At 44.4% G+C, this 26,793-nt stretch overlaps 1 protein-coding gene across 1 annotated transcript in view; it reads left to right on the top strand.

The window, feature by feature from the left end:
* PARVB (parvin beta) overlaps positions 1-26,793 on the top strand; it is a 318,556-nt gene that overhangs the window by 255,183 nt on the left and 36,580 nt on the right. The window contains 1 exon segment of the mRNA XM_030214982.1: positions 1,259-1,331. Coding sequence (XP_030070842.1) covers positions 1,259-1,331 — 73 coding nt within the window.

Genomic DNA, 26,793 nt, shown 5'->3' with positions numbered 1-26,793 from the left:
GAAGGGGTCCTTTTACAAAAAAGGCCTTTGTGCACCCTTATGCAGATCTTTCCCATCCGCGAAGACCATTTTTACCGAGGCCATAAAATGACCTATTTTCTATTTTTTGTATTAATGGCTTTGTGCTGATGTTTCTGTTAGCACATGACCATTTTTTAAAATTACCATGTGAGCAGCACCTAATTTGTAGGCAGTAAGGGCTCATGCAGTATCCATGTGCTAACAAGTGAGCATGTGGTAATGTGGATGTGCTAACTGGTTAGCGAAAGAATGCCCACTCTCCACCCCTGACACACCCCCTTAAAAAACAAAAATATTTTTTACCTCAGAGGAGTGAATTCTATATATCGCACCTAAAAAATCAGCGGTGTGGTTTATAGAATAGCACTTAAGTGCAGGGGCATGCATAAACTTAGGCATGTCCGTTTGCAGCAATGAAAATGTGGTGCTAATGCCCCCGTCTAAATTTATGCGTGGAACCCCTTTATTAAATTATTGCATGCATAACTCAAATTCACACCCATGGTCCACTCCAAAACTCTCATGACCCTTCCATTTCCATGCCCTGTTTTTTGGGGATGCATGTAAAATTTAGATGCGGATCATAACCCTAAATTTACTCGCATGGATGTTAATTGATTTCAGTTAGCACCAATAATTGCTTGTTATAAAGCCAATTATTGGCACTAATTGGCTTGTTCAATTAAGTTATGTGCATAAATTGAGTGCGTGCCCAAATTTGCAGGCGCGATTTTGGGGGCCTTTTATAGAATTAGGGAGTTAGCGTGCACTCATTTCAAAGTTACTTTAGGATACCTGAGCGTGTCCTGCATTACAACATTTTTAGTTGTGTTAGGTGTGCATTAGCTCCGAACACAGCTTAGTAAAGTGGCACCCAAGGACCTGTAATAATCCTGACATTCTTATTACTGATATATATTTTAAAAAATGAAATAGAAAAAAGATAAAAGAGATCTTAATGGTTTTATACCAGTTGGTTGAATGAATTTTTCTTTTTTTTTTTTTCTCTCCAAAATATTCATGTTAATACAGCTGCTTTATAATAATGGGAGAAATATAGAAGTCCAAAATGAAATGTTTCCAGAAACATGTCTACCTTCATTGATATATGTATTTGGGCTGATTGTTTAAGCATAATAATCATGAAATCAACCATTTTGTTGTTATTTTACCATTTGAATTTTATTTTGTTCAGAAAATATTTATTAAATGACTTTTAAAATGGTTTTTTTTTCAGGTTCACAATGTTTCTTTTGCTTTTGAACTGATGCAGGACGGAGGTTTAAAGAAGCCGAAAGCTCGCCCTGAAGGTGAGAGTGAGCATTGCATATGTGCAATGTATCTTAGGTTGCACTAAATTCTAATAAAGGGTTTCCTCTATTTTATGTCTGAGAACAAGTAGTATAGAAGTCCGTTCACCCAAATTCATAACTTAGGGGGGAGTTTATCAATGTGGGCTACCGTTAAGAATGGCTAGTTTATAGTTAACCCCAGTTGTTAGTAACTAAAATGGGATCTGTGCTAAAATCACATGAGTAAAATAACCCATCTTAACGGTAGCGCATGTTGATAGCTACGCCCATTAGAATATTTCCATTAGAAAGATATTAGTTGATCTCAGTGAATAAAAATGTTCAAATCTGATATTTAAGAAAGCATGATCAAGAGCCCCCTGAGAATTATTAAACTTCCTTTACATGGGTTTTTAGGATGGCCTCCAATTGGAATCATATAATTGATTGGTTTCATTAAAATAAAGATGGATCTTTCTTGAAGGGTCTGATAACCAGAAGCATAGCCAGGTTGTAATATCGGGAGGAGTGGAGAGTGGACTGAATAGGTGCGCATGCAGGCAGACTGCATAGGCACAACGGACCATGTGAAAAATAGGCACCGGAACTGTCAGAAATCCATTTGGTGTTGGTTGCTCCTCTTGCGCCCTACCTAGCTATGCTACTGCGGAAAACTGGTTGAGGACAGGCAAAGTGGTCATGAAGAAAGATGAGGCTCTGAGATGAGGTTTATGTTTTCTCAAGTTTACTTTGGGGCCAATATTCAGCTGGTGGGAGGTGGCCTGCACAAGTGCCACAGTCTGCACTGACCCTGGATATTCAGTGCTGGGTTGTCTCCGGTGACCTGCATTAAATATCCTTTTTTTTTTTTTGGCTGCCGGAACTTAACTGGTTAAGCCGATATTCAGTGTGAACCGGTTAAGTTCCTACTGGTTAAAGGTAGGGCTGCTATTTATGTGGTCCTATTTAACCGCTAAACCCAGCACTGAATATCAGCGCTAATCGTCTATATCACACCATATAACTGGTTAGTCGCTAAGTTCTAACTGTGAATATTCAATGGAGATAACCAGCTATCTCCAGCTGAATATTAGTGGTTAGCAAGCTAAATACTATTTAACTGTCCAGGAGCCATTCTTGGCCGATTAAATAGCGCTGAATATCGGGGGGGGGGGGGGGGGGGGGGGGGGGGGGGCTATTATTTTTTCTGTAGATATGCTCTTCATTTTCTCTTCATAATGTGGACAGGATGCTAGGAATTATTAGGAAAGGGATGCAAAATAAGACCAAGAATTATAATGCCTCTGTATCATTTTATGGTATGATATCATCTTGAGTATTGCATTCAATTCTGCTCGCCGGATCTCAAAAAAGATATAGCAGAATTAGAAAAGGTTTGAAGAAAGAGCAATCAAAATGATAAAGGGAATGGAACTCTTCCTATATAAGCAAAGGCTAAAGAGGTTAGGGCTCTTCAGCTTGGAAGCAGATTGTGGAGTACCATAAGGATCACCGCTATCACCAATCCTATTCAACTTAATGATGACCCCACTTGCCAAGTCCTTATCCAACCAAGGCCTTAACCCCTTCATATATGCAGACGATGTCACAATATACATTCCTTACAAAACCAAACTAACAGAAATCACCAACGAAATGAAGCTCAGCCTGAACATCATGGATTCATGGGCAAATGCATTTCAACTAAAACTCAATAAAGAAAAAACACATTGTCTCATCCTCTCATCCCAGCACAGCGTGGACACCCCCACAAGTATCAACACCCCAGATCACACCCTTCCTATCTCAGACAGCTTGAAAATCCTCGGCGTTACAATGGACCGTAACTTAACACTAGAGAGCCAAGTGGCATCCACAACAAAGAAAATGTTCCACTCAATGTGGAAACTCAAACGCGTGAAGCAATTCTTCCCAAGGGAAACATTTCGCAACCTGATACAATCAATGGGTACTAAGCCACTTAGACTACTGCAATGGAATTTATGCGGGATGTAAAGAACAAACCTTAAAGAAACTTCAGACGCTCAAAACACGGCAGCTAAGCGATTTGAAAGTGCAAAACCCCTCTGCGAAAAACTACACTGATTCTCAATCAAAGAACGTATCACCTTCAAAATCTGCACCCTGGTTCACAAAATCATCTGCAGAGAAGCCCCGAGTTACATGACAGACTTGATCAACTTACCAATTAGAAATACATCCAAATCAACACGAACTTATCTAAATCTGCACTACCCAGGCTGCAAAGGACTTAAATACAAATCAACTTACGCATCTAGTTTTTCCTACATAAGCACACAACTGTGGAAAGCATTACCAAAAGCCTTGAAAACGACGTACCGACGTATGACCACCTAAACTTCCGGAAATCACTAAAAACTAACCTGTTTAAAAAGGCATACCCTACCGATCCAGCTTAAATGCCTAACCTCTGCAACACAACCAAACTAACGCACTTAATGGACATAACACAACTCTTCCGTTCTACGATTCCCTAATGTGGCTGTGCCACATGAACTTTATCTTACCACAGCATCACCTTGAATTTGTTCACACCGGACCCTGCAAAGGCCTCTCCAGTACTATGTAAACCACATTGAGCCTACAAATAGGTGAGAAAATGTGGGATACAAATGTAACAAATAAATAAAAGAGATGGCTGAGCGGGGGGATATGATAGAGGTCTACAAAATCCTGAGAGGTGTAGAAAAGTGAATCAATTTTTCACTCTTTCAAAAAGTAAAAAGAGTAGGGAACACTCAATAAAATTACATGAAAATACTTTTAAAACAAATAGGAGGAAATATTTTTTCACTCAAAGAATAGTTAACATAGTAAATGATGGCAGATAAAGATCTGAATGGTCCATCCAGTCTGCCCAACAAGATAGACTCATTTTACATGGTATGTAATACTTTATATGTATATCCGAGTTTAATTTGTCCTTGCCTTTCTCAGGGCACAGACCATAGAAGTCCGCCCTGCACCAGTTTTATTCTCCAAATACCGGTGTCGCCACCCAATGTCCGCTAAGATTCCATAGATCCATTCCTTCTAAACAGGATTCCTTTGTATTTATCCCACGCATGTTTGAATTCCATTACCATTTTCATCTCCACCACCTCCCATGGGAGGGCATTCCATGTATCTACCACCCTTTCCATGAAAAAATACTTCCTGACATTATTCCTGAGTCTGCCCCCCAGCAACCTCAATTCATGTCCTCTAGTTCTACCACCTTCCTGTCTCTGGAAAAGGTTTGTATGCGTATTAACACCTTTCAAATATTTGAACGTCTGTATCTTGTCACCCGTTTCACCTTTCCTCTAAGGTATACATGTTCTCCTCATACAGTTTGCAACGCAAATCCCATACCATTTTCGTAGCTCTTCTTTGCACTGCTTTGTCTTTTTACATCTTTAGCCAGATACGGCCTCCAAAACTGAATACAATACTCAGAGGCGTAGCCAGGTTTTGATCTCAGGGGGAGCAGACTTTTTAAAATAGGCGCTGGTTGGTGTCAGCTTGACAGCAGTGTCTGTGTTGTTGCTCAAGGGCTGTGGCAGGCACTGATTAATACAGGCTGTCTCTGTTGCGTCCTGCCTACAACAGTAAGTTACATCATGAGGCAGGACAAAGAAGAGGTCTCTGGACTGGCCAGAGCAGGCAACCTGTCTTCTTAACAACAAAGTAAAAATATTCAAATTGTGACCATCACCTCAGGAATAGAACACACATTCCTTCCACTGCTAGACACCTTGTTTAAATCAAATGGACTTTTGTTTGTGAGGTGACTCTACAGGATGTGGAGACCACCAGTCTTCAGGATTTTTATTTTGGGTGACAAGGGTCACCAAAGACCAGAGTGGCTGAGCCTACTTTCAAATAGGGCTAGACACTTTGCCATTCAGGTTTTCAGGCTATCCACAATGAATCTGCATGAAAAAGATTTGCATGTAATGGAGGCAGTATATGCAAATCAATTTCATGCATATTTAATGTGGATATCCTGAAAAACCTGACTGGCAAGGGGTACTCCAGAACCAACTTGGGAAACACTGCCCAAGAACCCAAAACGTACCACCCCATAACAGCCCTAACCCACCTATGAAAAGACAGTGCTATATGTATTACACTGGGTTCTGGAGCACCAATATATCTACTATTGGGAAACTAGAACAAGCTGCACTGTTACACATTTCTACACAGACACTATATGCTAGCAGAATTCTTCACCTCAGTCGCACATGCAGAACATGGACAGAACCTCATCTATATAACATGAGTAGCCATACTGGATCAGACCAAAGGTCCATCTAGCCCAGTATCCTGTTTCCAACGGTGGCCAACCCAGGTCACAAGCACCTGGCAGAAACCCAAATTGTGACAACATTCCATCCTACCAATCTAATACAGAATAGGGAGCCACAAAAAAAAAAACAACCCAACAACAACAAAAGTTGAAATAGAGACCCCCCTCCTCTCTGCCCAAGAAAACCAGACTCTATAAACAGCGCAATACTGGTAAAAAGAAACAGAAAAGCATTTTCTCCTATACTTTGCAAAATAAAAATAGAAAAAATATACATTTTACAAAGCAGGTACATCTCAGTCCTTACAAAGTATTAAATAAAAACAATGTTTTTTTTTTAACCTTTGTTTGGGAATTTGGCTGGTCCCAGTCTTTTTTTTTTTTTTTCCATGTTCCATGAGTCAGCCTTACAAATTCTTTTCCAGGCTGGACTTTCCATTTCTTCTCTCGCCTCATCTTCTTCCTTTCCTTCTCTACATCTATTTGGCACTGATCTTTCATTTTATGTCCCCACTATCAAATAGCTATGTATAGCTGCCAAGTGATCCAGTTCCAGAAGGGAGATTTTTCAACTAGTCCTAGTGTGAACTAACATTCTCCTTGTTATCTCTTTAATCTACTATCTACTAATAAGGACACATTGTAAGCCACATTGAGCCTGCAAAGAGGTGGGAAAATGTGGGATACAAATGCAATAAATAAATAAAAATAAATAAAACTGCTTAGTGCATATGAACTCATGCGCATTGTGGTAGATATAAAGTAGGGGGAAGATCCCCTAAATGACAGCTCATACTGTCCGATCCCAACCTTGGTTCTTATTGAGCTGTAAGGCCAAGAAGCAGGAATCAAATCAGGCAAAGAATCACAGAAATAAACTGAGCATCCTCCAGATATACATAAATGCATCCGAGTCTTAAATAATCCAGATTTATTTATTTATTGCATTTGTACCCCACATTATCCCACCTTTTTGCAGGCTCAATGTGGCTTACAATGTTGTTATAATGTAGTCATTACAGGATCTTAAGTACAATCGCTGATAGGCTGAAGGATTGTCACAGCCTTCTTTTCCTAGTTCGTGGAGCTTGAACCTGACCTGAATTGATTCATTCATATCTAATAGACAGTGACCAAAATGCAATTATAATTGCGAATGTAAAGTACCTACAGGAAGCCTTCCTAGCAGAAAGGACATGCCAGAATAGTTTAGAGCAGTGCGGCATGTTGCTATAGCACAACCTAGGGGCCTGCTGCAATGGTATTTTCCTGATTGTAAATGCCAATTAACTCGCCAGGAAGTAAGACCATGCAACTGCTTTGGAATCCTTCAGCCATTCCATTCCCTCCCCTCCCCTCTCCCAACCCCATCTCTGGCTCTGTTTTGCTTTTATAAATTGTTTTAGGGGTAGAGACCTAACCTCTTGCAGCTTTATCCCATTAGTTTAATTCAGATTGTGAAACAAGAAATCTAGGTGGTTTACAAAGAAAATAGGAAACTGCTGAGGGTAGGATATCAAGACAAGGGGGAAAGAATATCAACATGACAAACAAGACATAGGGATAAGAGAGGCTAGGGACAAAACTTAAAATTTTTTAAAGCAGAGGTAAGCAAGAGAAGGGAGAAAACAAACAGGTAACAATGATGACTGACACCAGAAACACAAAGTGCAAAACGCAAGTTGGAGAGTACAGAATAATTAAAGATCGAGAGTTGGAGAAAAATGACAATGAAAAATAATATATACAGTGGTGGAAATAAGTATTTGATCCCTTGCTGATTTTGTAAGTTTGCCCACTGACAAAGACATGAGCAGCCCATAATTGAAGGGTAGGTTATTGGTAACAGTGAGAGATAGCACATCACAAATTAAATCCGGAAAATCACATTGTGGAAAGTATATGAATTTATTTGCATTCTGCAGAGGGAAATAAGTATTTAATCCCTCTGGCAAACAAGACCTAATACTTGGTGGCAAAACCCTTGTTGGCAAGCACAGCGGTCAGACGCCTTCTGTAGTTGATGATGAGGTTTGCACACATGTCAGGAGGAATTTTGGTCCACTCCTCTTTGCAGATCATCTCTAAATCATTAAGAGTTCTGGGCTGTCGCTTGGCAACTCGCAGCTTCAGCTCCCTCCATAAGTTTTCAATGGGATTAAGGTCTGGTGACTGGCTAGGCCACTCCATGACCCTAATGTGCTTCTTCCTGAGCCACTCCTTTGTTGCCTTGGCTGTATGTTTTGGGTCATTGTCGTGCTGGAAGACCCAGCCACGACCCATTTTTAAGGCCCTGGCGGAGGGAAGGAGGTTGTCACTCAGAATTGTACGGTACATGGCCCCATCCATTCTCCCATTGATGCGGTGAAGTAGTCCTGTGCCCTTAGCAGAGAAACACCCCCAAAACATAACATTTCCACCTCCATGCTTGACAGTGGGGACGGTGTTCTTTGGGTCATAGGCAGCATTTCTCTTCCTCCAAACACGGCGAGTTGAGTTCATGCCAAAGAGCTCAATTTTTGTCTCATCTGACCACAGCACCTTCTCCCAATCACTCTCGGCATCATCCAGGTGTTCACTGGCAAACTTCAGACGGGCCGTCACATGTGCCTTCCGGAGCAGGGGGACCTTGCGGGCACTGCAGGATTGCAATCCGTTATGTCGTAATGTGTTACCAATGGTTTTCGTGGTGACAGTGGTCCCAGCTGCCTTGAGATCATTGACAAGTTCCCCCCTTGTAGTTGTAGGCTGATTTCTAACCTTCCTCATGATCAAGGATACCCCACGAGGTGAGATTTTGCGTGGAGCCCCAGATCTTTGTCGATTGACAGTCATTTTGTACTTCTTCCATTTTCTTACTATGGCACCAACAGTTGTCTCCTTCTCGCCCAGCGTCTTACTGATGGTTTTGTAGCCCATTCCAGCCTTGTGCAGGTGTATGATCTTGTCCCTGACATCCTTAGACAGCTCCTTGCTCTTGGCCATTTTGTAGAGGTTAGAGTCTGACTGATTCACTGAGTCTGTGGACAGGTGTCTTTCATACAGGTGACCATTGCCGACAGCTGTCTGTCATGCAGGTAACGAGTTGATTTGGAGCATCTACCTGGTCTGTAGGGGCCAGATCTCTTACTGGTTGGTGGGGGATCAAATACTTATTTCCCTCTGCAGAATGCAAATAAATTCATATACTTTCCACAATGTGATTTTCCGGATTTAATTTGTGATGTGCTATCTCTCACTGTTACCAATAACCTACCCTTCAATTATGGGCTGCTCATGTCTTTGTCAGTGGGCAAACTTACAAAATCAGCAAGGGATCAAATACTTATTTCCACCACTGTATATATATTTTTAATTTTCATGAAGTCTTTATTAGTAGATAGTACACAGATTCTGAACATATCATATCATGCGTATCATGGCATAATCCAATAAAACAGTACACAACTTTCTAACACTGTGGCAAACAAGTAATAATAATATGGCTTTGCTCTCATTACAGGTCACATGAGTGTCTTTTAGTGCACTACTACATCTATTGAACTGTTCAGAATAACCAGTCCAGTACTTCAACCTTTTTCAGTTTTATGATATACCCCGAATTCCGTCCCCCTCTTATCTTTCAAAACCCCCCCACCCTTCCCTCCCCTCCTATCCCTCCCCCCTCAACACCACTGTAACCTATGGCATCGATCAAGTTATACATGAAGGCTAAAAGAGTCCCAGATCATGTGCCATCTACACAATTGATTACGCCTTTCCCCTAGCAATCTTTGGATCCACCGATGTATCGGGGGAGTTGTGGGCTGCTTCCAATGGGCAGCAAGCACAACTCTGGCGGCGCTTATAGCCTGCTTCAAAAAGATTTGCTGGGTATGAGGGCGACCCGCAACACCCGCAGAGAATAAGAAGAAGACTGGACTCCACGGTATCGGGCCACCCGTCCACCTCTGCAGCCTGCTACGTATCGACCTCCAGTAGGCACCCACCTTCCTACATGTCCACCATATATGGCCCATTGTGCCCTTTACACCACAGCCCCTCCAGCACAGCCCCATCGTTGCAGGGTAGATGTGCTGAAGACGCTCAGGCGTCAGATACCATCGGTAAAGCACCTTCACCGCATTCTCCCTAAAAGGTACATGAGACGACACTCCCACCACAGCCCGCTCCATTCTCTCCCAGGCCGCCTCCTCAAGTTCCATGCCCAGTTCCCTTTGCCAGCCCTTCCTAGGTAATGTATAGTTCGGGCACTGCCTATTAACAATTTGATAAAGGCGTGATATCAGTCCACTGGTCCTGGGTAGGCCCTCGCAGATGGCCTCTAGTGTTGATTGTTCCCTAGACACTACCTCTCGAACTGCCCGTGTCCTAAGAAAAGAGGATAGCTGAAGGTAGGCATACTGGTCGGGTCCCACTATCGGAAATCTTTCAAGGGCCTCCGAGTATGACAATAAGGTCTCCCCTTCAAACAGTTGGCCCCACATTCGTAAACCTCCCGTATACCATCTTGTGAATGCTCCTTTTGTTGTACCCAGGTAAAATAATGGGTTGTGAGCTATGGGGGACAGACGGGAGAGTGTAGTACGTTGATGTGGAAACATACTGTCCCAGTTTGAGAGGGTGACATATATAGAGGGACACAGCCCCTCCTCTAAAGACCCAAGCGAGCTCGGAATCCACATAAGTGCCCCCAGTGGCCTCGCACCTAGGGTGTATTGTTCCACCTGCACCCATTGCCGGTCTGGGTAGTCTTGGAACCATTCCACTGCCGCATGCGCCTGGACCGCCCTGTAGTACCAGGCCAGGTTGGGTACCCCCAGCCCCCCTCTCTTCCTATCCTGATACAAGACCGAGCGTGCCAGTCGTGGACGTTTTCCCGCCCAAATAAAGTGCATAATACGGTCCTGCAGAGTTGCTAGGAATTTACGGGGCATTGTGATTGGGAGGGCCTGAAATAAGTAGAGTAAGCGCGGCAGCACATTCATCTTAACTGCAGCTATTCGGCCGAACCAAGAAAGGTCCAGATCAGCCCAGTTACCCAAATCCTCACTAAGTGTCCCAGCCAAGCCCTTATAGTTTACTGCGAAGAGGTCCGGAAGATGAGCCGTCAAATTAACCCCCAAGTAGCGGATGCTCTTAGTAGCCCACCGGAAAGCATAGGAAGACCTCAACAGGCCCACAAGTTCCCCCGGGAGCGTCACATTCAATACTTCAGATTTAGCCATATTCACTTTGAACCCCGAGATGATCGAGTAGTCCTCTATCTCCTTCAGGAGCCCAGGGAAAGTGGTCAGGGGGCGAGTGACAAACAACAGCACATCATCCGCGAAAAGGGATAGCTTATGTTCTCTGCCTCCTATTGAGAGTCCTGATATATTTGGGTTGTTTCTAAGCCTAGTGGCGAATGGCTCCATAACCATTGCAAACAAGAGGGGGGACAAGGGGCAGCCTTGTCTAGTGCCTCTGTGTAGAGGGATCATTGCAGAATTGCCCCCATTCACCCAAACACATGCTTTAGGGGAGCTATAGAATGCTTGAATCCACCTGCGAAACTGAGGTCCAATCCCGAAGGCCTCCATAACTTTGTACATGAATGGCCAGTGCACCCGGTCGAAGGCCTTTTCGGCGTCTAAGCTAAGGAGGCAAAGGGGCCTCTGCATTCGTTTAGCCAGGTAGATTAAGTCGACCACCCACCTAGTGTTGTCAGTTGCTTTTCGATATGGGACAAAACCTACCTGGTCAGGGTGGATAATGGCGGGAAGCAAAGGTGCCAATCTATTGGCCAAGACTTTGGCTAAGATTTTGACATCCGCGTTCAACACAGATATTGGGCGATAAGACCCACAGTCCTTATGGTCTTTATTCGGTTTAGGCAATACCGCGATCCATGCTTCCAACATGGATGCAGGCAAGGACTCCCCCTTCCCAATCAGGTTAAACAGATCAGCTAGTAGCGGAGCCAGCTCGGAGGCATATTTCTTATAGAATTCATTGGAGAAGCCATCCAGCCCCGGTGATTTACAGGAGGGCAAGTGTTGTATAGCTTTTTGTATCTCAACTGGAGTAACCGGCTCATCGAGTGTAGCCTTCTGCTGATTTGTCAAAGAGACTAGGTCACTCTCGGCCAGGTAATCTAAGATAGAGTCTACAGGGGGGTCGATATCCTGTGCGTATAGCCCCTGGTAGAATTCGCTGAAGCGCCGCCGTATGGCTTCAGATGTGTTCAGAATGTCACCCCTCTCGCTCCTAATGTGGGTAATCGCTCGATCTATCTTTCGCCTGCGTAATTATATGGCCAGGAGACGTCCAGCTTTATTAGTGAATTCATAGGATCTAACCTTATTTCTATTTTGTACCCAACTTAATTGTACAGAGTAAAAATAGTCCAGCTGGAGCCTCTGCCCGCGCAGCTCCTCCAAAACCGCAGGGGAGCCACCCAGCTTGTGCTGCGCTTCAAGGAACCGGATCTTTTCCAAGCATTGTGCCAGCTGGGCCCTACGGACTCTCGCCCGCTTACTTGCTATTTGTATAAAATAGCCTCTCGATACAGCCTTCATAGCATCCCACACGATACTGAGAGGTGGGCCCAACTCCTTATTGAACTCCAACTATTCCTTCAGGACCTTCCTACAGCCCTCCGCCACCTCCCCCTCCTGCAGCAAATCTGTGTTAAGCGTCTATCTCTTATCTTTAATCTCTGTTCTAATGGTTGGTATAGTAACCCAAACTGGGGCATGGTCAGAAATGGTAACACTGCCGATTCCTGCTTTTGGACCCCTCTCAGCTAGTGTGACATCGAGAAAGATGTAGTCAATGCGGGAGTACGACTTATGTACAGGGGAGAAGAATGTATAGTCCCTCATGGTTGTGTGACTTAGTCTCCAAGCGTCTAAGGTCCCCAAGGAGTAGACCAAGGAGCCCAGGGCCGAAGAGTCCCTAGATACTAAGTGCTGGGGTCTCCCGGATCTGTCTAGCACCGGATCCATAACTTCATTGAAATCACCCCCAAGATAAGGGAGCCCTGGGTAAATGTAGCTAATATATTCTTCACTTTGGTATAAAAGGTCCCCTGGTGATCATTGGGTGCGTATAAGGATGCAAGAGTAAGGACCACTTGGTCTATGACAGTTTGCAAAAACAAATAACGCCCACCCGGGTCACGTTTGATATTTAGTATTTGGGCAGATATGGATTTATGAAACAGTACCGCCACCCCAAGCTTTTTAGATCCATCTACAGAGGAGGCTGTATAATTATACTACAGCAAGAGGCCCTCACTGGATGCCCACCGGAAGGGTGGAAGGCCAGAGTTTAGGACTCAGGCTGTAAAAATACCAGCTAGGTTTCAAAATCAATGACTGGCTGAGCAAGGACTTGCTTTTCCTGCAAGTTAATATGTGTTCTAGCTAAAGACCTATCCACTGGAATAGTGGTGGGCCAAGCTACATAGCTTTAAACAGCTGAAAAGCACTGAGTAGGCCTGATAACAAGATGATGGCCTTATAGCAGAAAGCTTGGACTCTTGGTGAGTCCTAATGAAATCTGGTGCAACTTCCAAATAGAGTGTAACACACATAATGAAGAAATTAAAGACACTCGATATATCCAATTTTAGATATCTTCATAAAAAAAGTTGTTTTGTTCATGTTTGGATGTTTGGATACCCGTATCTAAGGAAATGTTTACAAAGAAGGAAATGTCTCAATCTCTCAAAATAGCTAGAACAGGAAAGGAGATGGTACAGATGGTACAGCAAAAGTATGACTCATAGATTGAGCAAGATTAGGAAAAAAGGTACCTCACAATACACTTGTATTGGGATCTGGGGCTATAAAAGAGATAAGATTTTGAGAGAGAGTTGGAGTCCTCCCCAACGCTTTCTCAGACGGCAGGGCCCTGTGCGACTGAAACCAGAGTCTGTCTGATGTCTGTGCTTAATTGAACAACTTGGTAAGAATAAAGTCTTCTCTCTGAAATCTATCTCTGTCTTTATTTCCAATTATTCTTTACCTGTCATTCTAACTAGAAACTAAGCCACACACACACACTTTTTACACTAAGTTTTGTAGATTTCTAATACTATATGTATGGGAACTTAAATGGACAAAGATCTATTTAGATCCTGTATAGATCCTGACAGATAGAAGACCATGATCATGGACTTTATCCTAGACTTATGCCTCGTGGTATCTACACAACAGAGGTATCACTGGGATGGAATATCAAAAGGATTTAGGCAGGCGGGCGAACACCTACTGGAAGTATAGACCCTTTGTCCCTGGAGAAGGGTATTCCTAGGGCGCAAAGAGGACCTTTAAAATTTACAAGGCGAAAAAGGAACCAGGGTAGTCTGGGTGGGAGAGAAGTCGCTCATGCACTCTACGGAGATGAGTCTCCTGCAACAAGACAATATGCGGTTTTAGCTACTGCAACTCTTTGAATAATTTCTGCCTTTTCTGAGGCATGTTCAACCCCTTTACATTATATGATATCTTTATTTCAGTACTCATCACTGGGATATTAAGTCAGTTTCCCCCACCCCCAGCACGTATAATCCTTCCACTTCATGTACATACATTCCCAAGTAACAGTGGTGCCCCCATGTATAAACCCTCCTGCACCGATAGTGCATCCTACCCATAGTGCCCACCCTGCCTCCCACTGATATCCCCCCCTCCCCTGCCTCCCTGTACCCATCTAACACCAACCCGAGGGTGAGAGCCCTCTATGTGGGAAAAGAGGGAGTGACCCACCATACTCCAAACAACCCAGCCCTCCCCGCCCCCCCCCCAACATCACCATTTTACCGCCTCAGTCTATTTCCCCATTTATCAACAGCAAGCTCAATGATCCGCATTTAAGCCCCCCCCAACCAAACTACCTATATGTTACCCCTCCCCCTTAAACACTTACAGCACAACATCGTGTTAACAGTTCCCCCTCCTAATTACTACCCCCTCAAAATCTAATGGTATAGTTCTTAAAATTCCCTATGCAGGGGGTAGAACAGTAAGCTTTAAACATATCAAAACATTTATAACTCCCTTTTACTGACCACGCTAATACCACAAAGTGGTCCATCATCCTTCTGGTCACCTTACTGGGAAAAAGTCCCGAGACAAACGATCCAACAAGGCAGCCCCGCCAGTTCAAGTGCCTTCCGCTGCAGCTTTCCGTTTCGGGTTACTTCGCTTCGTTGATTCGGGGACCCGCTGCCATTTCTGGAGCTTCGCTTTCGTGACAGGCACTAATGCACCCGGAGGCGTGTTCGTGGTCACCAGGCCTGCAGTGTGCAGGGATGTCCATGCTTCCGACAATGTAGAAACTCTATGTTTGGATCCCTGTATTGTATAGCTCAATGAAAAAGGAAAGCCCCATCGGTATGAGAAGGTCCAGGACCGGTTTCATATTGCGTCTCTGTTGCAGAGTAAATTGAGAAAGGTCTTGATACACAAGTATTTTGGCCCCCCTGTATTCCAAGTCGGGCTGCTTCCTGGCGCTGTTTAGGAGTTGTTCCTTCTGCTCATATCTGTGAAAACGAGCGATGAAGTCCCGTGCCCTGTTCTCCTGCCGCTGCCCGAGAGGTCTATGCGCTCTGTCCAGTTCTATTTTTACCGCTGCTGCCTCGGTCCCCAGCAGGGTTGTGCACAATGTTTGCACTATGTTTGGGACATCCTCGGTCTCATCACCCTCAGGGACTCCTCGAAACCGAAGGTTGTTTCTTCTTCCCCTATTCTCGAGGTCGTCGATCTTAAAAGTCAGCTCCTGGTTCTTTTGGTCTAGCGCTTGGAGTTGTGCTGCGTGCGAGTGCAGGGATTCAGAGTGTTCCTCCAGCTTAGCTTCCGCGTCTTCCACGCGGCCCCCCAGCTCCTTGAGATCAGAACTCAGTACCTCCATCCGGTCCAGTATTTCATCTTTTGACTTTTTAATGTCCTCCTGAATGCCGGAGAGGATTTGACGAAGCTCACTCAAGACACCCTGTTTAGTGGGCGGCGTCCGAGACTCCGCCATCGATAACGCGGAGTCGGAGTCAGAAGCTGAAGCCCATGCTATTGCCTCGTGGCGCTTTGCGGCCTTACCAGATCCGCCGCCCACGGACTTCTCCGAGTCCTTATTTCGCCCCGAGGACGATTTGCTCATGACGGTGTCTGGTACGGAGCGTTGGGAAATGCTACAAAGATTGCAAAGTAGCCGGCGGTTGCCAATTAACGCTTTTTCTCTCTATTGGGGAGCGGGAGCTCAAGCGAAAAATAATATTTTAAGCTGAGATCTGAACCTAATAAGTGAGCCTTCAAGTCTCAGATAAAGAGGGAGGACATTCCAAACGTTTGAGCCAGCAACAGTGAAACAAGAGTTTCTGGTAGTATCCAAAAAGACTTTACGAAAGGATGGGACAAAACAAGAGGCTCTGGGCAGCCGATTGTAAAGATCTTGTGGGAGAGCAGGGGACCAGGAGGCTAGACAGAAAACAAGGCAAGCCTGAGGACTGAATCGGGTGACAGAGAATATTAATTTTAAAGGGAATTCTATAAGATACTGGGAGCATGTTCTTCTCTGTCCGTCTTCTCCCTCCTGCGCAGCACCGGCGATTCAGAGTGAGCCTTGCTTCTGCCGGCGTCGGGGCCTCTTCTCAGGCGTGTCCCACCTCTGCGGAAAACAGGAAGTTGCAATAGAGTAGGCGGGACGCGCCTGAGAAGAGGCCCCGACGCCGGCAGAAGCAAGGCTCACTCTGAATCGCCGGTGCTGCGCAGGAGGGAGATGACGGGCAGAAGCGATAGGACTCAGGAGGGAGCAGAAAAAAAATTATTGGCACAGGGCACATAGGTGCCTTTTTTCGGAACAGCTGTTTGGGGGAGCGACCGCTCCCCCTGCGCCCCACCTGGCTACGCTTCTGACAATACTCCAAGTTCTGGAACTTGTTGCCAGAGGATGTGGTAACAGCGGTTAGAATATCTGGGTTTAAAAAAGGTTCAGACAAGTTCCTGGAGGAAAAGTCCATAGTTTGTTATTGAGATGGACATGGGGAAAGCCAGTACTTGCCCAGGGATTGGTAGCATGGAATGTTACTACTAATTGGGATTCTGCCAAGTACTTGTGACCTGGATTGGCCATAGTTGGAGGAAGGATACTGGGCTATATGGACCATTGGTTTGACTCAGTATGACTATTCTTATCCTGTATAGTAATTTGCACCTCCAATGTTCCATTTCTGGCTGCCTGGGTTCGTAACATCTCCTGACGTCAGCCAGCTTCCAGCGTTCCATTCCCCCTCACTCTCCCGCCCTTGCGTCAAGACATAATGACGTCAGAGGTCGGAACAGTGAGAGAGAGAAGGGAATGCTGGAGGTGAGCTGACGTCAGGAGGGATGTTACGAATGGAACGGAAGCCAGCGCCAGCCAGCCAGAGAACGTTCAGTACAAATCGAGGGGAGGAGAGAATCGTGGGACATCGAGGGGAGGGAGGGAGGAAGGGCAGGGCAGAGGACAATTGATGGACATGGATGGGATGGGAGGATAGTAGAGGAGAGAATCGCGGGACATGGATGGGAGGGCAGAGAAGAGGAGAATCATTGGTCATGGAGGGGAGGGGAAGGAAGAATCGCTGGGCATGGAGGGGAGGGGAGAGAAAAAAAAAAGCTTACATGACAGCCTTTCTAGGGCCCGTTTCATTGTTGAGGAAATGGGCATGGTTCCAATAGTGTTCTTATATTAATCATTTGCAAAGATGCAGTCACTCAACAACTGGAATTTGACCGAGGCAATGCCCTGAGTATGCTGCCGTCATGATGCCAACTCAGGCTATGGTCTGGTGACTAAAAGCATTTGTTCACATTCTTGTGTCCTCATTAACTCATTCACAAATGCTCAGAAACATTTATGTAGTTCATTTCCATAGAAATCAAAGGGGAAACAAAGATAAGGAAATGAAATATAGAAATCTTTCATTTTCTGTAAAATTAAAATACATCGCAAAAAAAAAAAGGAAAATCAAAAAGGGAAAGCAAAATGTTGTACAAAATGTAGGAAAAAGTATGTTGTGTATGTGTATATGTCATATTTTGGCAAGAACTGCAAACATGAGTTTTTGTGAGATTGTGCACTTAGGGCCTCTTTTACAAAGCAGCATTAGAGACTCCCGTGTGCAAATGAAAGGAAGCCTATAGGAATTGAATGGGCTTTCCCTCATTTGCAGCACAGGAATCGCTAGCGCGGCTTTGTTAAAGAAGCCGTTAATAACTGCCTTGTAGACAGATTTAGTATTATAGTAGACTTCTCCTGAGTTACCAGAAAAGAATAGGAATACTGTTAGCAGAGCCACTTTTACCAGGGTAAAGGAGGCAGCTGCCTTGGGCCCCTCCATAAATGGAACTCAGCTGCCCACTATTAAATTCAGCCCAGAATCCGAAATCTCCATCTATTTTTCTCTCCCCCCTGCTCACCGCGCGTCCTACATCTCCCTGAAATCCCCCCCCCCCCCCCCACTGTTCCATTTGGGTCTTCTGTCCCTGTTCTCCCGGCAGTGATTACCAAAAGCTATGTCCTGCCAGCATCATGGCCTCCCTGCAGGGCCCCGCCTATTGTGATGCAACTTCCTGTTTCTGCGCAGTGGAGGGATTATGTCTTCGTCTTACTGAGATGACATCAAAACATAAATATAATTTTATTCTGTCATAATGGCTAAACAGTAAGATAAAGGAAGTCATTAGAGCCAAAAAACAATCCTTCAGAAAGTGGAGAAGAGAACCAACTGAAAGTAACAGGATAGATCATAAGGAATGCCAAGCCACATGCAAAGCGGAGATAAGGAGGGCAAAAAAGGACTTTGAGAAGAAATTAGCGTTGGAAGCAAAAATACATAGTAAAAATTTTTTTAGATACATTAAAAGCAGGAAACCGGCCAAAGAGTCGGTTGGGCCGCTGGACGAAAATGGTGTTAAAGGGGCGATCAGGGAGGACAAAGCCGTAGCGGAGAAATTAAATGAATTCTTTGCTTCGGTCTTCACCGAGGAGGATTTGGGGGGGACACCGGTGCCGGAAGAATATTTGAAGCGGGGGAGTCGGAGAAACTAAATGAATTCTCTGTAACCTTGGAGGATGTAATGGGTCAGTTCAGCAAGCTGAAGAGTAGTAAATCACCGGGACCTGATGGTATTCATCCCAGAGTATTAATAGAACTAAAAAATGAACTTGCGGAGCTACTGTTAGAAATATGCAATCTGTCCCTAAAATCGAGTGTAGTACCGGAAGACTGGAGGGTAGCCAATGTTACTCCGATTTTTAAGAAGGGTTCCAGAGGAGATCCGGGAAATTATAGACCGGTGAGTCTGACGTATGTGCCGGGCAAGATGGTGGAGGCTATTATTAAGAATAAAATTGCAGAGCATATACAAAAACATGGACTGATGAGACAAAGTCAGCACGGATTTAGTGAAGGGAAGTCTTGCCTCACCAATCTAATGCATTTTTTTGAGGGGGTAAGCAAACATGTGGACAATGGGGAGCCGGTTGATATTGTATATCTGGATTTTCAGAAGGCGTTTGACAAAGTGCCGCACGAAAGACTCCTGAAGAAATTGCAGAGTCATGGAATCGGAGGTAGGGTATTATTATGGATTAAGAACTGGTTGAAAGATAGGAAGCAGAGAGTAGGATTGCGTGGCCAGTATTCTCAGTGGAGGAGGGTAGTTAGTGGGGTCCCGCAGGGGTCTGTGCTGGGTCCGTTGCTTTTTAATGTATTTATAAATGACCTAGAGATGGGAATAACTAGTGAGGTAATTAAATTCGCCGATGACACAAAATTATTCAGGGTCGTCAAGTCGCAGGAGGAATGTGAACGATTACAGGAGGACCTTGCGAGACTGGGAGATTGGGCGTGCAAGTGGCAGATGAAGTTCAATGTTGACAAGTGCAAAGTGATGCATGTGGGTAAGAGGAACCCGAATTATAGCTACGTCTTGCAAGGTTCCGCGTTAGGAGTTACGGATCAAGAAAGGGATCTGGGTGTCGTCGTCGATGATACGCTGAAACCTTCTGCTCAGTGTGCTGCTGCGGCTAGGAAAGCGAATAGAATGTTGGGTGTTATTAGGAAGGGTATGGAGTCCAGGTGTGCGGATGTTATGTATCGCTCCATGGTGCGACCGCACCTGGAGTATTGTGTTCAGTACTGGTCTCCGTATCTCAAAAAAGATATAGTAGAATTGGAAAAGGTACAGCGAAGGGCGACGAAAATGATAGTGGGGATGGGACGACTTTCCTATGAAGAGAGGCTGAGAAGGCTAGGGCTTTTTAGCTTGGAGAAGAGACGGCTGAGGGGAGATATGATAGAAGTGTATAAAATAATGAGTGGAATGGATCGGGTGGATGTGAAGCGACTGTTCACGCTATCCAAAAATATTAGGACTAGAGGGCATGAGTTGAAGCTACAGTGTGGTAAATTTAAAACGAATCGGAGAAAACTTTTCTTCACCCAACGTGTAATTAGACTCTGGAATTCGTTGCCGGAGAACGTGGTACGGGCGGTTAGCTTGACGGAGTTTAAAAAGGGGTTAGATAGATTCCTAAAGGACAAGTCCATAGACCGCTATTAAATGGACTTGGAAAAATTCCGCATTTTTAGGTATAACTTGTCTGGAATGTTTTTACGTTTGGGGAGCGTGCCAGGTGCCCTTGACCTGGATTGGCCACTGTCGGTGACAGGATGCTGGGCTAGATGGACCTTTGGTCTTTCCCAGTATGGCACTACTTATGTACTTATGTAACACTTTGCAGAATCTGATGTGTGTTGAGGTGGTTGACTGTAGCAGACTTCGGTTTGATTAGTTTTAAATTATGAGATACTATCTTTTGATGAGTTTTTATGAAAGTAATTGAACTGTATTTAGATGTGTATGTGGTTTAATGCTGGTAAGTGTTTGAAATAATTGAGTTTAAAATATGTAGCATGCCATGATAACCAGCAGCCTTTCCTTAGTCCTTTCACAACATAGGCTGGCACGTAATGCTAACAAAACAAAACAATGGTAAGTCCCCCACTCTCCCTTTATCCAACCCATAAGTTCTTTTAAATATCTTGGAATTATGGTCCTCAAAAGACTTCATTGAATTCGTCAGTACTTTGATTTTACTACACTACATACTTTTGTGATTGCACTCATTACATTGCATCTAGGTTACTGTAATGTTCCTCCCTGTACTCTTGCGTAAAGAACTATGATTTTAAAAGTTTAAAATCATACTAAAAACCCACTGCTTTTTAGTGACCTTTGAGTCTTAGAGCTCAGAGGACATCTGTCTTCGCAAGCTTCTGGCATGATTGTTCTACTGTTTGAATATTACTTTTCTATTTTCTGTTTATCTGTCTTTTAAAACATCAAGTTATTGTACACTGCTTTGGCCTGTGTGTCAGAAAAGGTGGTATAACAAGATTTTTAAATAAACAAACATAAATATACACCCTGAATGCACCAGGAGAAAAGCAGTAGTCATTGGCCTTCAATCTCACTGTTTGGGATGGGCCTCCCTTGGCGTCTGCATTCTTGACCAGCATATTCTTTCCCTCCTCTCTCTTCCCCTGGTCAAGTAGCTTCCTTAACCCTCCCCCCCTTGCCAGCCCTGATGCTTCCAGCAAAAAAAAAAAGCAGTATAAAGATGTGAAGTTGCTGTCAAGGTCACATAGCTGATGGCTCTGCCGATCCCCCCTTTCTGATGTGGACATCCTCTTTCTGAGGGGCAGAACCAGAAGAGCCATCAGCAGCATAGCCTAGACAGCAGCTCTGCGCCTTCATGCCACATTTTTCTTACAGTGGAAAGTGGCTTGGCTTTCAGGAGTCTAAAAATATGTGCTGCTAGACAGGGGGTGGGGTTGAGCGAAGGGTGCTGCTAGTCTTGGGGGGGGGGGGGGGGGGCCCATCCACTGTAGTTTGCCCAGGACTCTATAGGTAATTAAAGCAGCCCAGACTGTTAACAGCCAGTACAAGTAAGGATACCTGGAAACATACAAGTTATAACATACACTTTGCACTTCCTCTCAGTTCTTTTGGTCATACACAAAACTGAAACCATAGAAGATTATGAAGGTACTATATATCCTATTTGTTGGTATGAATTTATTGTTTATTTTTTCTAATTCATTAAAATTTGTAACAGTATGTATGAATTTGAACTAATAAGTGTCTATGGGCATGCTTATAGGCAGAATGGAGGGTGTTAGTGGAGCATCTGTGGTGTCTTTTCTGCTTATGTTCTCCAAATATCATTTTTCTGGCAGTATTTCATCTTTTTCTTTGTGTGTATGCTATCTTCTAAGTATCTGCTCTTGCAGCAGCTGCTGTTTGTTTGTTTTTTTATGATATTTGCCTTTCAGAGGCCAAAAAGATTTTCAGTGAAATTGGAACACTATTCATCAGAGATGGACAAATGCTGGTGGTTTAAGGCAATAACCCAGTCTGGTTTTCAGTAACCAAGCTGTGTAAAGGAAGAGGTTTTCTAGAAACAAAAGAAAAAAATCTTAAGTTAAAATGATATTAGAAATCAGATTACTCTCTCAGGGTTTGGTAAACTGTCTGGGAGAAAACAAGCGTTCTTTTTTTTCACCCCCAAATAATTTTTATTTTAATTGCAATAAAATACAATAGCAAGGAAATTAGCACTCTGCATTACTGGAGATACAGAGATTTTTTTAAACCACCAAATAAAATAAATCAGGATCAAACAATCCACAAATGTGACCTTAAACCTTAGGCCTAGGCATTCACCCAGTGGTGTGCTGGTAAATTTTTAACAGGCTCTCTCCCCGGTCCACCTCGGCGCCCCCCACCCACCTCTGCGCAGGAAAAAAATATTAAATGATCCCAGTTTCCAATCTAATTCATGTTTAATATGGGATAAAATGCCATAAATAAGTAAATAAACTTTAACGTTCAGCACCTGATTCTCAAAGTGGACATATTCCAAACACTATAATGAAAATAAAATTATTTTTTTTCTACCTTTGTTGTCTGGTGACTTTGAGGCATATTTTCAAAGCACTTAGCCTTCCAAAGTTCCATAGAAACCTATGGAACTTTGGAAGGCTAAGTGCTTTGAAAATATGCCTCTTTGTTTCTCTGATCATGCTGGTCCAGTATCTGATTCTGCTGGTCCAGTATCTGATTCTCTATCTGTTCCCTTGACTCCGTTTCCAGGGCTTCCTTTCCATTTATTTCTTTTCTTTCCTCCTTTCTTCTTCATTTCTGGTCCTCCGCATACTTGACTGTACAGTGGATCCAGCTTCTGCCTATTTTCTCCATCCATGTGCAGTTTCTCTCCTCACTTCCTTTTCCCTCATCTAATCTCCTTCCTCTATCTTCCCTCCATGTCCAGCATTTCTTCTCTCTCCCTTCCCTCCCCTCCATCCATGTCCAGAATTTCTCTTGCTCTCCCCACCATCCATGTCTTGAAATTATCCTCTCTCCCCTGCCCCCTCTGCCTATCCATGCCCAGCAATTCTCTCCCCTGCCCCCTCTGCCCATCCATGCCCAGCAGTTCTCCTCCCTCCCCTGCCCTCCCGCTCCCATCCAGGTCTAGGGATGTCCTTCGCCAATCGCCCCCCACCCTCCCCAGAAATTCTCCTCCCTCCCGCTCCCATCCATGTGTAGCGATGTCCTTCGCTCCCCCCCCATCCTCCCCTGCCGCTCCCATCCATCAGTTTCAATTACCTGCCTCGAAGCGCCGCATTATTTAAGGCCTGCCTGCTGCCCGTCTCCAGCTTCCTTCACTGCTTGCTTCTCAGGCGTTCGGTTCGTGCCCTTAGTCCCGCCGCGGGAAAAGGAAATGACGTCAGAATGACGTCAGAAGGCGGGACTAAGGGCGCGAACCGAACGCCTGAGAAGCAAGCAGGGAAGGCTGCTGGAGACGGGCAGCAGGGCTTTAAATAAGGCGGCGCTTCGAGGCAGGTATTTGAAACTGACGGATGGGAGCGGCAGGGGAAGATGGGGGGGGGGGGCGAAGGACATCACTAGACATGGATGGGAGCGGGAGGGGAGGTAAGCATGGCGCCCTCCTGCCATGCTTACCTCGTGCAATGGAGCCGGCTCGCCCTGTACAACAACCGGCTCGCAAGAGCTGTCAAAATTTAACAAGCGGCTCTTGCGAGCCGGTGCGAGCCGGCTCCAGCACACCACTGCATTCACCCTATCCTTTTCTTTATGTAATAGAACAGTTTCCAGTTGAGGAGGGTCATAAAAATATATATTTCTTATCCGTATAGGAAATCAAATAACGAAAGAGAAATCGGAATTAAAAAAGAGGCTCCCAGGGCCGAAACACGAGATTTATAACCAAGAAATTGTTTCCTCATCAGTTGAGTGGCCCTAGTCACATCTGGGAAAATGAGGACATTTTGACCAGAAAAAGGAACATGCTTCTTAGAGAAATTACATTTTAATATCCTGATTTTCTCCTGCTCTGACCTAAAAGAAACAAGGAGAGTATCTCTAGCTTGAATCTCATCCTGAGATGTTTCTAAAAATTGTATTAAATTCTGAGCATTGTAGAAAAAGGTACTTAGGCTGGCAGAAAATCACTTATACAGTAATTACTCTGGACTCGTTTGCAAAGGGATATGACAGTATCTCTTAGGTGGCCCTAAGCTCGGCTGCACCAATGAAAGGAACAATTCCAAGATGGAATATATTATTTATTATAGATATAAAAATAACAATATGGCAAAATTCAAAGCAAGTTACAAAAATATACTTTGTGTTACAAAAATACTGATTATTACCAATAGATATATAAATAAAGAGACCACAAATCCTGGGACAAACCAGTCCTTTGCAGACAAAAACCATAGACTTACTATACCCTGAGCTATAAGTAGAAAATCCCACTTCTCACCCTGCAGTCCATAGGTTGTAGACTTCCGGTGTGGTAAAGAATTTGATTCCTCTATTGAGACTTTAGCAGGGTATCTGCGAGTCTATCCCTTTGCTCAGGAATAAAATCCAAAGTCTTTGCTCTGTGTATGGTTTCACAGTTCGTGGAAAGCCAAAGCTGCAGCGGAGCTGACCTTGTCAGCTTTTATCACAAGGAATTCAGTTCAGTGGGTGTTTAGGAAAATCAGTCTGTCTAGTTAGTCTGAGAGAGATCATACACTGGGCAAATCTTCTTCTGATCTTCTTTCCTTCTCTTCTGTCCAACATTTATTTATTTATTTGGATTTTTTTCCACTTCCTTTTTTAAGGCATTCATTCAAGGCGGTGTACAGTAAGTAAGGCATCCCTCTCCGTTCAGGTGATACCTATGAACCAGTCACAAACTGTGTACTTCTGTCGAGCAGAATTCACAGTCATGATGAGAAGCCTTGTGATTAGCAAAGAAACTCTTATCAGTCACAAGTCTGATGGCAGGAAACTCCCTCTTGGTTCACAAATACTCCCAGAGACTCTTGTCTCTGTGAAGTAAGCTCCTCCATGCTTCCCAGGAGATAACTGGAGGCTAGTTTGCAGGAAAGTCATCACAGCTATGCCAAGCAGTAGTATTTCATAGTAGAAAGCTGGTTTCTGATGTATTCAAGCCATAGGCTGTAGAATCCGTATTAGAACAGGAAAGGATGTTCAGGCTTACCAGGCCTCTGACCAGCAAAGGTGGGAGAGTAAGAAAATACCCCTACAGCATCCTGATCTCCCAGAGATGGCTGGAAATGAACATAGTAACAATTAAACACCATAATTTCAACCTCTTCAATTAACAAAACTTCTTGAGGAATTTCCTCAGAAGTATTTAGTAAGCTACTAGTCTGTGATAAGGAAAATAAGGCAAGTGTTCTAACTGACACTCTGCTCTGGCAGTAAGCAGCTTGTGAGTGAAATGTGAGCAGCACAGTGAGTGACAATATGCTAATTGTCTACTGGGAGAAAAGGCAGAGAAAATAATCAACATTTACTCATTTTGGCGAGAAATATCCATTAAAGTAATAAAGTTGGGGTTAATAATGCACACAATACTAAGTAAAGGTAACAGAAGCTGATTATGGAGTCAGGGAAACTACTTACCAGAATACAAGTGGGAGAATGTAATTATGACCTCATGGAAATTCAGAATACAGAGATCCTGTTTAGGGTCTCTAGCTGTTGGCCTTTTGGCGGAGAGGGAGGCTTGCCTCTATTGGGGAAACCCTGGAACTGTAGACCACAAACTCCAAGGAGCAGGAATCATACTGGAACTAGAACCACAAAAAAGAGCAAAGCACCATGGACCTGACAGGGAAGGGAACCTCCTGAAGACAGCAGCAGAGCTGCTTGGGATCATGCTCCTGACTGGGAGGCCATTGGAGCATGCTCAGGGCAGAATAAAGGCCAATGAGGGCACAATTACTGCCTAAGGCTGAGAAGCTGAGCAGCCCTTGGGAGCCATCTTAGGGCCAGGGATGCCTTGGGAGTAGCTTAGGATGAGATGGAAAGCCCCTGGGGCACAGTCAGGGCATGAGGGTCCAGTGGCAGACCAGTCCTTGGGAGTGTGCTCGGGGCGGAGCCGCCCCTGGGATCCAGCTCAGGGAAAGGCCTTTGGAGACACAGTCAGTGTCCAAGGCCCAACAGCAGAGAGACTCCTGGGAGTGCAGTCAGCACTGAGCCCGGAAGAGGTGGAGGCTTCTGGGAGTGCAGTCAGATCTCGGAACCTGGAGGATCCTGGAAACAAAATTGGCATTCGGAGCTCAGCAGCAGAAACTAGCCAAGCCAGACTGACTCAGCCACATTGGATATGTAGCACTCATTGGTCCAGAGTGCTTCAGCAGGAGGGTGAGATCTGGGGTGGGGGTGGACAACGGGAAAAGGAACGAGCAAGGGAGACCTAATACTACCGTTCCCCTAAAAAGACTTAATAAAGGTCCAGGGAGAGGTGTTTAAAGCTGCCACATTGGCAGGGAGACTAACGGGGTACCAGAGTTGAAAGGTCATTTAGTAGGTTTGCTCATTGAGCACCATTCACTCAGAGGACTTAATAAGTTGTTACAAACATTTTTCATTAGCCAAATGTTTTAATGCTTCATATACCCTGTTTCCCCGAAAGTAAGACATCCCCCGAAAATAAGACCTAGTAGAGGTTTTCCTGAATTGGTAGATATAAGGCCTCCCCCGAAAGTAAGACCTAGCAAATTTTTGTTTG

This window comes from Microcaecilia unicolor, chromosome 9, assembly GCF_901765095.1.
Source record: "Microcaecilia unicolor chromosome 9, aMicUni1.1, whole genome shotgun sequence".
NCBI lineage: Eukaryota > Metazoa > Chordata > Amphibia > Gymnophiona > Siphonopidae > Microcaecilia > Microcaecilia unicolor.
Note: the sequence above shows the minus strand (reverse complement) of the source record. Positions and strands in the feature narration are given on the sequence as shown.